We start from the raw sequence: 13,008 nt of genomic DNA on the forward strand, positions 1-13,008 counted from the left end.
TAGATAGATAGATAGATAGATAGATAGATAGATAGATAGATAGATAGGCAAAATTTATCAGATTACTGCTACATGGAAGGACAACAAAGATAACTGTTAGCTTTCAGGGTAAAGGATTCAGTCACTCAGAGATGGTTTTCAAATGGATTGGTCAAATAGTACAACTGTCATGTCTTTTGATGATGTTACCCAAAATTAATCCTATTTACCTCAGTGATGTGGTAATAAAGAGAAGTCTTGTTTCTAGTTGTGAGTTTATCCTTGACAGCCACACAGTGTAGCACAGGGTAGACATAGGCTGGTGGCAGGTGCAGAGCCTTTCCCGAGGACTGGTTTTGTATCCATGTATTTTCTGTTCTTTGAGCATCAGCATGCAGCCTGGGCAGTGTTTATACCTCTTCATAGCACACAGGCTGCATTTATGGGTGCACACTACTTTAAGATAGCTTAACACTTATTTCCATTTTTAACTAAGTGAGATGATACTTAATCCTTTTCTCAGGTTCCATCTACTCTCTACCTTTTCCTGAACTTATCCATGGATTTGGTGTGAGTGCCTGGGAGTTCAGATACGAAACCTGGCTTCTGTTTCTGTGATTTGAATTGTGTGGTACTCATTCTAGAAGGCATATCCTAAATGTTTCAGGACTTCAGTATGTTAACAGTAGTTGATGTCAGAGCCCTTGTGGTACCCCAGCAACTCAGTCAATCGCAGTAACGTTGAACTCATTACAAGTTGAGAATGTGACCTGCAGGCATCTTCCTTTCTAATGTAGCTGCATGGCAAACGTGGAAATGTTTTGTGCATTTTTAGAAGCCCAGAAAATTCTGTAAAGATAATTAATAGTGTTGATGAGACACCCTCAGTCTGCACTGTTATGGTCGCAGTTTTCCACTACTCCTGTTTGACATTATCACTTCCGCTTTCACAGTTCCTCTTTCGCTTCCTGTTTGCAAGTACTGACTGCCCTACAGAGAGAGATGCCTAGTATACCCCGTGTGCCTTGGTCTTTATAGAGTACCTTCCATATACATAAGATACAAATGCTGACTCCGGAGTTACAGCTCATTAATCCTCTTTACCTCACTCACCTTTTCACTCCATAATATAAATAACCAAGGGACATATTTGAAGTGAAAAATCCCATGTGTTTGTTTTGTGCATGTTCTTGGGTGGCTGGTATTCTATGCAGCCCCTCTAGAGCACGTGTGACCAGAATGTGACCTTTGAAGACTAGTGGGAGAGTTTCTGGGAACTGTGCAGTGCCAACTCTGAAATCTGTTGACATTTCCCTACCTGTCCTTAAAAAGCAAAGAAGATGAGCTATTTCCTTCACTTTTTCTTAAGTCTTTGATCTACATTAAATATAAGATGCTTCTAGACATAATTGGGCTAATTTTGTGGTAAAGTTGAAAAAGATTATCCTAGAACTATATTTTACAAATTATTAAAAAAGAAATACAAAAAAATTAAATGTAGAAAATTTTCAAAAGGCATCCACAATTTTACTGATTAATTAACTATATCTAATATAGGAAAATAAGTACTCTGGTCTTGCTCAAGTCTCATGACTGAGTTTTTGAGGACCCATAATTCAGGTGAGTTAAGTACACATCTTGGCTGTGCATACTGCTTCTCAGTGGGCTATCTGCTCCTCTGTTCTCTGTAGATATCGCTAACTCCACCCAAGAGTCTCACCATCTTCTACTTCAGCCCAGGTAGCCAGGTACCAGGCATGTTTTCACTCTAAGAATTTTTATTAAGAGTGGGGATAAATTGTTGCTGTCTACTCATACCAGTTAATTTTGTAAGAATATCGTCAGTCAGAGCATGCTAGCAAAATGGACGTTTTAAATTATTATAAGTGCTAGTATTCATCATGGACTCGAATATGTATTGTCTTCTGTCTGCTATGGTGATGAGTAAGCTTAAAGGTCATTATGTTAGTGGTAAGCACTTACTCTGTTTTAATCTTTCTTGTTCATTCAACAGTTACTTTACTGTCATTTATAGGAAACAGCAGTGAATAAAGCTGGCCTGAGCCTGCCCTGAGCTGCCTACAGTTGACTGCTCATTCTCTGAAGGTCTTTTTTTTTTTGTTTGTTTGCTTGATTTTTGCATTTGTTTTTAATTTTTTGACCGTCTAATACATATATTGAATGCATTTTGAACATACCCCATTACCCTTTCTTAAGTTTTTATAAATACAAGATAGTTTTTTTTTTCTTCATTAGCAAAGAACTCTATAGAATGAGAGCTAGCTGATTAAGAATGTCCAAGTTAGGATCAATGATGTTTTAAAGCAATGTTCCTAATATGGTGGTATGTCTCCTTCAAAGCTGTATTTAGTTATGTAATCTAGTTCATCTCCTTCTTATTATTCAAGATTCTATTACTGTTTCATACATAAAAAGCATTATCACTGCTAAGTTTCCTTCTGCGATCTACCCTGTTGGAAAATGTGTTAAGCACATGTTGATATTTTTCCGAATTGTGCACTAATGGTATGTTATGATTAGTACAAGGGAGAGCAAAGCCTTGGAGATGTATAGCATTTGCTCTTAGCAAAATCTGACTTTTAAAAATGAAAAAACTATTAATGCCGGTAAGTATTGTTCAGAATTCACAACTGTTAACAATGCAACTCATAGAACTGTGAGATATCCAATTTCAAAAAAAACAACAACAACAACAACAAAAACCCTTGAAACCTGTTTCCTTATAGACTCATCCTTTGGCTGACACCTCATAGGAGTTGGTTTCAGTAGACCCTCTGATATGCGGTGTGTTTGCTTGTTATTTTTTTATTTTCCAAGAATAAAATAAAGCATAAGAAGATGACTCTTTGTGCCCAAGTATATAACCTTCCCTTTAACTCCTGCTTCTATTGGATGCAGAATCACCTTGGAAGTAGAGGGTAGAGGTAGTGTGTCTGCTTAGATATCATCAGAAGCTGGGATATAGTATTCTGAAACATTTCACTGTAGGGCAGTGTAGACTGGGTATGTGTAGTCTCTGCCTTCTTTGACAATTCCTTAGACGAAGGCAAAGCGGAATTTCCATCACTAATGTAACCAATCTTTGATAAATTATTTTAACTAGAAAGGGAAGACATGAGTTAAGGTTTTGTTCCCCTTTGGTTACAGACGTTTTAGAGGAGTAATAAGACTTCCTCCCCCATCGCCCCCTGGGCGTGAAAGAGAATACACAGATAACGGTAGTTAACATTTTAGCTAGGGTTACATGAATATAAACTGTATTTAATTTTTATGTTTATTCTGTCAAACAAATAAATCTAATCAACTCTTGACATCCTGTGTCTTGGGAAAAATGAGCAGTTCTTGGGAATTATTTGGCAACTAATAAAAAATTCAAAGTAAGGCGCAATTTAGAGAAATTAATCATGATTTGGAAGTTATGCTTTAAGATAAACTAATGTGATGGTTTTATTTACAGCTTTATTTCTGACTATAAGATATACAGTGGAATGGACTATAAGATTGTAGACAGCTATATTTATGCATTCATTGTTTGAAATAGTTGCTAAAGCATTTCTGCTATAAAATGCCACTGTACAAATAAGCAGAGATAGAATTTTATGAATACACAAATTTATTATTTGCTTGTCAGCTTTAGTTTTATATTTAGTTCTGCTCAAATCATCCACTCAAAATTGCTAATTATTTTAATGCTTAATTAAATTATTTTTAAAAATTACCTGGCATATTGTCTTTTACACTTTTTAAAAAATTCTTTTTGGAGATTTTATTTAGAAGTTCTCATAGAAAAATAACACAGAACCTTCTTTCGATCCTTTAAGTGTAGTGACAGTATTTATCCACATGCAGGTTGGTTTGCTAATCTGCCCTGTCATAGATTACAATACAATCTAAATGAAGTGGGAGTCTAAGACAGAAGTCTCATCTTGACCACAGAAATGTGATCACATAGCACAGTATCTGGGGTCAATGACAGCAGGGATGAGATAAATATGAAAATACTCTGTGAAGTACTTACATTATTCAGATAACAGTACATAAAATGATCTTTCATATTCATAATTACCATACCAAATATTCAGTGTATGTCCTGGGCAAGTAAGTATTTACAAAGCTAATTTTGCTATTTTGCAATTTTGATGTTCTTCCACTTATGCATGTCCTGTGCTGTATAAAAATGGAGCTTTTGCTTGAACTCTTAAAGATAACCTTTTTTATCTAAAATTTTTCTTTTTCTTTTAAACAATAAAAATAATACTGGTTTCTTATGTACACTCAGTAATTTTATAATGATGCTTGAATGTCCTCTATTAAATATTTTTGTTGCATATCATCTTTACATATCATCAAATTCTGAAAATATGTGAAGATTTTATTTAAAGAAATACTATTAGATTGTTATACAACATTAGAAGTTTTTTAACCCAATTTGTCATTGACATATCCTTTTTTACTGATTTTTAAGTATTCTTCTAACTAATACTTCTGAATACTTAATTAAAATAATCACAGATTACTAACCACTGTTTGCCTTGTATTCTTTGTTATAATTGTAGGTCTTTTTTACTTTATACCATTGTTATTCTTGCCTTTTCTTTCCTTTATAAATACTAACACAGTTTATATGTGTGCTGTCAGTCTGCTAAAGATCTTGCTCCTAACAGGCATCTTTAAGCTGTCTTTAAGATTTCTCAACAATGGTCTCATGCAACCAATATTGCTTTTTCCCTGATACCTGCCTCCTGTAGCAAACCTGTACTTAACTTCCCTCGCATGGACCTGGAATCTGAACTTCAGAGTGGTTGCTACATTCCAGCCATCCTTACGGCATCCTTTAGTTTAAATTGGCAGTTCTGCAAGTAGTGGAAAGGTGACTCTAAGAAGCCCCAGTCACAAGTGTGGCAGTGTGGGCAGCAGTGCTGTGATCAGGAGGAAACTAAGTTCCATTAGATTAAGCTCAATGAATTTTTATCAGTTTCCTTTACAATCAGTATCTCTTGCTTAGATTTCTTTTCTATTAACAAATGGGGAGTCATTCAGCATCACAAATTGACATTTTTTTCTAGGTAATACCATTTTTCTTTTTATTTGTTTATCTATTTGGTCATGTAAAGTGTGCTTTCAACTAATCAAAACAAGCAATTAGTGGGAGTTAATGCACGACTCATCAGCAAAGTGGAATGTGAGCATGCGCTATGAAATTGCAGTTTGCTCATGCTTTATTCCTGTCATCTACACTCTAGTTTCATTTATATTATAGTCCATTCTTTTTTTTTTTTTTTTACTTCTTCATAGATTGGCCAAAATGGGAAGGGCTGGATTCTGCTCTATTCCACGAAGAGTTAATGGAACTGGCTAAGATCAAAGTCTGAGGCTTTTTCCATCATTAATCAGGTATATGTTGAATAAAAATCACTTATTCTATGCATGTGCCTTTCAAGTATTTTGGTTGATAAATATATTATGAATATAATTATTAGACATTAAGTTCACAACATTATATTGATCCTGAAATTGTAAATGTACCTAATATGTAATTTGAATTTTGTAATGGATTAATATATAAAAGCATTATCAGCCATGAAAATTTTCAGCTGGTCTTAGAAAAGTGTAATATTTGGTATCAGTGCGATTCCTCATTGCTCAGTATGTACATCCAGATACAATCCATTGGTTACATCATATTGAATATCACCAAGTTAATATGATCAAAAGCTTGTGTGTTGTTTCATGGTGCCCTCTTAATATTTTGGTGGGGAATAGTCACATAAAAGTTGCTTTTGTCTTCCAGAATTCTCAACATCACAACTGTGTTGTTACAGTGGTGATTATGAACAATTTTCAGACCTAGTTATTAGATAGCTTGCATGCCCTTTTGATTTGGCAATTGGAAAATGATCGACTTGTGCACAGTCTAAATAAGTCTATGAAAGCATCAAGTGAGGAAATCACAATGAAAATTAAAGCTCTATACTAATTTACTGTCATTTCTTGTCTGAAGAGTGACTATTTTTACCCCTAAATAGGAGGGAGACAAAGTATTTGTCTCTTGAATAAGCTCCTAACAGGAAAAGATGAGCTTCAGAAAACCCACAGCCAGAGCTAACAGCAGCATCAGTGATGTGACATCATAGCTAACAACTGCATTAGTACTGTGACATCATAGCTAACAACTGCATCAGTTCTGTGACATCATAGCTAACAACTGCATCTGTGCTGTGGCATCATAGCTAATAACTGCATCCATGCTATGATGTCATACCCAACAACTGGATCTGTGCTGTGACATCATAGCTAACAACTGCATCAGTGCTGTGGCATCATAGCTAACAACTTAATCAGTGCTGTGACATCATAGCTAACAACTGCATCAGTGCTGTGGCATCATAGCTAACAACTGCATCAGTGCTGTGACATCATAGCTAAGAACTGCAGCTGTGACATCATAGCTAACAACTGCATCAGTGCTGTGGCATCACAGCTAACAACTTAATCAGTGCTGTGACATCATAGCTAACAACTGCATCATTGCTATGATATCAGAGCTAACAACTGCATTAGTATTATGACATCATAGCTAAGAACTGCAGCTGTGACATCATAGCTAACAGCTGTATCAGTGCTGTGATATCAAAGCTAACAGCTGAATCAGGGCTATGACATCATCGCTAACAACTGGATCTGTGCCGTGACATCAGAGCTAACACCTGAATCGGTGCTATGATACTGGTTGCATCATATTTATATTATTTGTAAACTGCAAGAGGAACTTCCTGATATTCAGAACAGTGCAAAGGCCTGCATCTGTCTTACAGAAAAGAAACTGTATGTCTTCACCTTACCTGAATGCTGTACTGCTTTAATCAAAATAGTGGCTTACTGTTGTTTTGTTTGCTTAGGAACAGCTGCTGTGTGCTAAAGTACAAAAAGATGTAACATACCATTAAATGTTACCAAAATGTAGGTATTTAGAATTCCTGAAAAATTTTAACTAAAATTGTGAAAATAAGTGTAACAGATCTAATTGTATAAAGGCATATGTCTGTCTAACACCAGAACACAGGCAAGATAAGGAAGTTGGTTCTTTTCTTTAAAATATATGTAGGATGACAGATTTTTCCTCTCTGCCCTCTAATATCTGGGCTTCAGCTTCTTCTTTGGAATCATTCATTGATAAGTCATTTAACTCTATTTAATAATCAGATCCTTTTAAAAGAGGTTATGGGTGCTGTCATTTCTGTGGTCTATTGGAAGAACCCCTCTAAATTACCTTAAGAAACATATAACTCGGTGCTTCTCAACCTGTGGGTCTCATGTGGGTCGAGACCTCCACCAGAGTCACATGACAGATATTTACACCATAATTCATAACAGTAGCAAAATTACAGTTATTAAGTAGCAAGGAAAATAATTTTATGGTGGGGGGAATTACCACAATATGAGGAACTGTATTAAAGAGTTACAGCATTAGGAAGATTGAGAACCACTGATTTAATTTATACAGCAGTAGAATCTTTAAGGAGTTGATTTTCCTACTCTGGGAAATAGAGTTGGTTATATTTACAATTTCTTATCTATGGAGGTTTCTATTTAGTTTTAATTATTTCTTTTTAACAATATACCCTTCATTACACAGTGTGCACATTTCATTCTTTCTCATAGCATTGATCATGGATTAAACCTCTAACACACCTTTGACCAACCTGAAATACCTCTCTGAGGTTACATTCTAGAACAGGTGCTGTGCACTAAGAGAAAGAATTCTCCACAGCTGTGCTGCACTCAGGTTCGGGTCTGTCAAAGATTGATCCCTTCTCTTGGGGTGGCCTAATAGCTCTGACCTATTGACCTTGGAGCACCTAGTAAGAATAATCTTCTCTCTGATGTAAAGGCACTTGAGGGAAGCTGACCAGATCTCCACAAGTGACAAGGATCCTCATCTTTTACCTAGTGCTATGCAAAGGCTTTACCATTTCAAGAATATCTATTATGAAGATATGTCATTCTGCTCCTGATCAGAGATCCTCGGAGTGTCGTAGTGCTGGTTTACAGGGTCAGCTCTCACTTAGGGCAGTGAGCCCTTTCTACCCTCTAGTATCTGGGCTTCAGCTTCTTCCATGGACTCAGTGTTTGCAAACTGTCAAGTGCTCTAAGTGCCTATAGTACATAGGATCTGTGTGCACAGATTGAAGTGGGTGTTCAACTGTAAGATGTGTGTTCTACTCCCTGCTGAAAACTGAAGTTTCTGGTGCCACCTTTAGAACAATGCTTTGAGAGTTCCTGAGTTCAGTACTGCTATGCCTAAGTACAGCGTTTGTCAGGTGGAATTTCGGGGTATGTATAAACTGTTCATTCTGAGCAATGCATTTATATCTGTTTTGGAAAATACCAAGAAACCTACAGATATTACATTGGACCAGCTGAATCCATTTTATGGTTTCTTTTTTTAATTCAAAAGCATCACAAAGCAAGTAATTTTTTTAAAAATTGAGTTTAGTTACAAACTAGTTGTTTCTTATTTTTTTTTCCAGTCCCTTTTTGCTTTCTTTTACGACCACATGAAACTTGAGAAGCCACCTAAAGCTATATCACTTAGTGGAGTTGGGCAGTTCCCAGGTGTCCAACAAGAAGGCCTGGTTTAGGCTGCGATGGCCACTGTCATTCCTGGTGATTTGTCAGAAGTAAGAGATACCCAGAAAGCCCCTTCAGGGAAACGTAAGCGTGGTGAAAGCAAACCAAGAAAAAACTTTCCTTGCCAACTGTGTGACAAGGCCTTTAACAGTGTTGAGAAATTAAAGGTTCACTCCTTCTCTCACACGGGAGAGAGGCCCTACAAGTGCACACACCAAGACTGCACCAAGGCCTTTGTTTCTAAGTACAAATTACAAAGGTACTACACTCTATTTGTCTTTCAGATTATACTTTCCTCTTGTGTTGGCCCTCTGAAGCCATTGTAAGTGTGTGTATATCTGAATACACATTGCTCAGCTGATTTGCAGAGTGGAAATGTTAAGTAGATTAGATATTGGCTAGCTTGCAGTATTTTAAATCACATACATTTGTGTTAGTGTCTTTAAATTTTTTTTTAAGTAAAATGCTTAATGAAAGTAGAATTTCCATTTCTAGAGAGAAGTTTTTACATGAGAAGGATTTGGACAGTACATGCATATGTTCAGTCTTGCTTGCTTACTTCTGTAATGAACACTGAAGTGGCAAGTAGACGGCTCAAGTTTTGCAGTGTGTTAACTGTCCTGTGGTGTGTGTTAGCTAGGGAGAGCCTTCATTGAGAGAGCTGTGTCTTAGCATTAGTAGATTATCTGCCCATTTTAAAAGTGAATACATACCTTTGTGCTAAGATAATCACTCACAGAATATATCTATGTTTAAAGGCACATGGCTACTCATTCTCCTGAGAAAACCCACAAGTGTAATTATTGTGAGAAAATGTTCCACCGGAAAGACCATCTGAAGAACCACCTCCATACGCACGACCCCAACAAAGAGACCTTTAAATGCGAAGAGTGTGGCAAGAGCTACAACACGAAGCTTGGCTTTAAGCGACACTTGGCCTTGCACGCTGCCACCAGTGGCGACCTCACCTGCAAGGTGTGTTTGCAGACTTTTGAGAGCACAGGTGTGCTCCTAGAGCACCTGAAATCTCATGCAGGCAAGTCGTCTGGGGGTGTGAAAGAGAAAAAACACCAGTGTGAGCATTGTGAGCGCAGGTTCTACACCCGGAAGGATGTCCGGAGACACATGGTGGTGCACACGGGAAGAAAGGACTTCCTCTGCCAGTACTGTGCACAGAGATTTGGACGAAAGGATCACCTCACTCGACACATGAAGAAAAGTCACAATCAGGAGCTTCTGAAAGTCAAAACCGAACCAGTAGATTTCCTGGACCCATTTACCTGCAACATGTCTGTGCCTATAAAAGATGAACTCCTGCCGGTCATGTCCTTACCTTCAAGTGAACTCTTGTCAAAGCCATTCACAAACACTTTGCAGTTAAACCTCTATAACACTCCATTTCAGTCCATGCAGAGCTCTGGATCTGCTCACCAAATGATAACAACTTTACCTTTGGGAATGACATGCCCCATAGATATGGATGCTGTTCACCCCTCTCATCATCTTGCTTTTAAATGCCCATTCAGTTCTACCTCATATGCAATCTCTATTCCTGAAAAAGAACAGCCATTAAAGGGGGAAATTGAGAGTTACCTGATGGAGTTACAAGGTGGCGCACCATCTTCATCCCAGGATTCTCAAGCATCTTCATCTAAGTTAGGGTTAGATCCTCAGAGTGGATCCCCAGATGATGGTGCTGGGGACCTCTCCCTGTCAAAGAGCTCTATCTCTATCGGTGACCCCCTCAACACACCAGCATTGGATTTCTCTCAGTTGTTCAATTTCATACCATTAAATGGTCCTCCTTATAATCCGCTTTCAGTGGGAAGCCTTGGGATGAGCTATTCCCAGGATGAAGCGCATTCTTCTGTTTCTCAGCTACCCACACAAACACAGGATCTTCAGGATCCTGCGAATGCAGTGGGTCTTGGTTCTCTGCACTCACTGTCAGCAGCTTTCACCAGCAGCCTAAGCTCCAGCACTACCCTACCCCGTTTCCACCAGGCATTTCAGTAGGGTCTGGGCCAAGGGAGTTACCCAGAGGTGCTTGTGTAGCCCCACCTGCGATGACCATTTATATTCTAGTGCCTACTTTAACACAATACAAAAACTTCTGCTTTTGTATAATATCAGGTTTTATGAAGCCAGTAAATAATAGGAACTAGCCTCTTTGATAAGCTTTGAATCGTTCATGTTTAACTGCGTTTTCTATTTTCCTGATTTCCTATCAGTTGTCATAGTCTCAGAGTTTTATTTCATATAGGAGCGCCATTATTATCACTAAATTTTACAAGTCCTGTGTTCAAATTACTGTTAGACCTTAAATTTTTCATTTGTGTCTAATAGCAATGGGCATTGGACATTTTTTGCAAATATGCAGTACAATGTAAATCTTTTGAAATATGTGTGAAAAACTGAAGTGTTTCACATTTTTTACTAGCCACTAAATGGATTCATAATCAAGTGTGTTTTAAATGAGTTAAGAATCCAGTCTGAGGAGAGTATAGTGGTTTCTTAAATATACCATCATTTCAGATCAGTATATTTTGAGACTGCTATTATCTGGCTAAAATATAAGAAGTTTCAGTATCTATCTAAAAGCAACCTAGAGAGGTCACAGGGTGCTCTGTGTTAGCACTAGCCCTCAGGCTGGTTTGCCACATTTCAGTCATCTTTACATTAACTATGTGGCTTCAGGGTCTTCAGGATCAGTGTAGACATGATTTGTTGTATGTATGTCCTTCACCTTTCATAGTCCAGGATGGCTTCAGTATAACAGCGTTCTTACTTTGTATGTTGGTCTACAGTTAGTCCAGAGTCTTAGAGCCATTGTGGGACAATAGACAGTAAATATGTGAAACCCAGAGTGGCTGGGCTGCCTGAGGCGTCGGGGTGATAGACTTCTCACAGGAAGATGGACGTAAAACATACAGCCAAACCCCAGAACTTGTCTAGAGAATTTCTTTCCACTGTTGCCAGAGCTGAAAACTGGACTCCTTGGGTGCTGAGTAAAAGCCCACACGTCACTTCTAAAGCATCCCTTGCCCCAGTGCGCTCTTACTCAGTGCATATCCATCTTTCCCTGCTGTGTTTGGATGGAGAACTTAAAAATTAGACACATCAAAAAGCAACTTGAGGAGTTCCACAGTTTTACACAACCAAAAGTTGTAAGACCCCATTTTTACACATCTCTGGGAAACAGGAGGAGTGTTAGAAATAAGTTGAATCTATAGAGGAAACAGAGAAAAATAAAGCAAACACCAAATGAATATGAATGCACCGTGGCACTCACTGAGCAAGGTAGCGATGGCCTTCCTCTTGTCAGACAGCCACCAGGAATGTGATCAATAGTTCCATGTATATCTTCCTAAGGGTTATTTGTGGCATCAACCTACGAGACTTATCTATTAAGCACTTGTTAACACCTTATTTTGAGACCCCTTCTGTTGGGGCAGGGGTGAGGGGAGATTCATAGAAGAGTATGTATCTCTTTTTAAAAAAAAAAGAAGAAGAAGAAAGTATTTTTTAATTTCTGAGCACTCATTAGCCCTGTATGGGGAAGCTCCTTCCCTTCTGTAAGGGCCAGTTGTCACTGCATATTGCATTGTTTACCCAGCAACCTACATAATTACAGATTACTGACTCTAATGCATTATTTACAATGCCCAGGAGTAGTATAAATTGAGAAGTGTAAACTGTCATGTGAATGGGGCTTTCACTGTATGTCATACACACGCCTAGTGCACTTCATGGAATCGGAGTTGCCCTCTAGAGGGCTCGAGCTCCTGGTTCTAACCCTAGAGCAGTAGTTTTTATACTTATGTATTTAAATTTTATTGTGAAAAATACATTTTATTAAAAAGTGTTCCAAAGGCATTAAAATTATATATGTTAATAAGGAAATACATTTTAACTCTTCAAGCTGCTCCTGAGCTGTGAGTGGGAGCACACTCACTCTGAAAGTGGGCTCTCCGCTCTGCTTCATGACCGCTTCCTTAGTTTCTATGAAACAGATCACTTACCTAATGTTCTAGTTGGATGGTTAGTGTTCAGTGTTGCTTTAATCACCACTTAAAAAGCAGGAGACATTTGGTGACAGAGCACAAGTAAATAAAAAAACCTATTTTTATGTAGAGTTCACAAACACCACATATGAAAGCACTAGTTTATTCTATCTAAAATTTGCTTAAGAAGTCACATTAATGACATGGGACGTTGGCCTTCATAGGCTGTATGTATTTCACTGCTAATTGAAAAAAGGGAGTACCAGGATATATGAAATAAAGCATTTTGAAATGGGAATGGCGCCATATGTGTGTGTGTGTGTATATATATATATATATAAAATAAATATATTTTTATCCTAACTCTTGCCCT

The 13,008-nt window shown here is 37.7% G+C and overlaps 1 protein-coding gene across 1 annotated transcript; it reads left to right on the plus strand.

Moving 5' to 3' along the window:
- Positions 1-4,894: 4,894 nt before the first annotated feature.
- On the plus strand, positions 4,895-12,124 carry Plag1 (PLAG1 zinc finger). Its single transcript, XM_028770152.1, has 4 exons — positions 4,895-5,066; positions 5,296-5,394; positions 8,532-8,890; positions 9,390-12,124. Exons 3-4 carry the CDS (start codon positions 8,649-8,651, stop codon positions 10,645-10,647), a joined length of 1,500 nt encoding a protein of 499 aa, XP_028625985.1. The 5' UTR covers positions 4,895-5,066; positions 5,296-5,394; positions 8,532-8,648; the 3' UTR covers positions 10,648-12,124.
- The last annotated feature ends 884 nt before the right edge of the window (positions 12,125-13,008 follow it).

The sequence above is a fragment of the Grammomys surdaster genome, unplaced genomic scaffold (assembly GCF_004785775.1).
Source record: "Grammomys surdaster isolate TR1022 unplaced genomic scaffold, NIH_TR_1.0 64, whole genome shotgun sequence".
In the NCBI taxonomy this organism is placed as follows: domain Eukaryota; kingdom Metazoa; phylum Chordata; class Mammalia; order Rodentia; family Muridae; genus Grammomys; species Grammomys surdaster.

Coding starts and splice junctions, on each gene's coding strand:
- Plag1 (XM_028770152.1), top strand. CDS start 8,649: ATGGCCACTGTCATTCCTGGTGATTTGTCAGAAGTAAGAGATACCCAG. Junction 8,891..9,389: donor TCTAAGTACAAATTACAAAG/GTACTACACTCT, acceptor CTATGTTTAAAG/GCACATGGCTACTCATTCTC.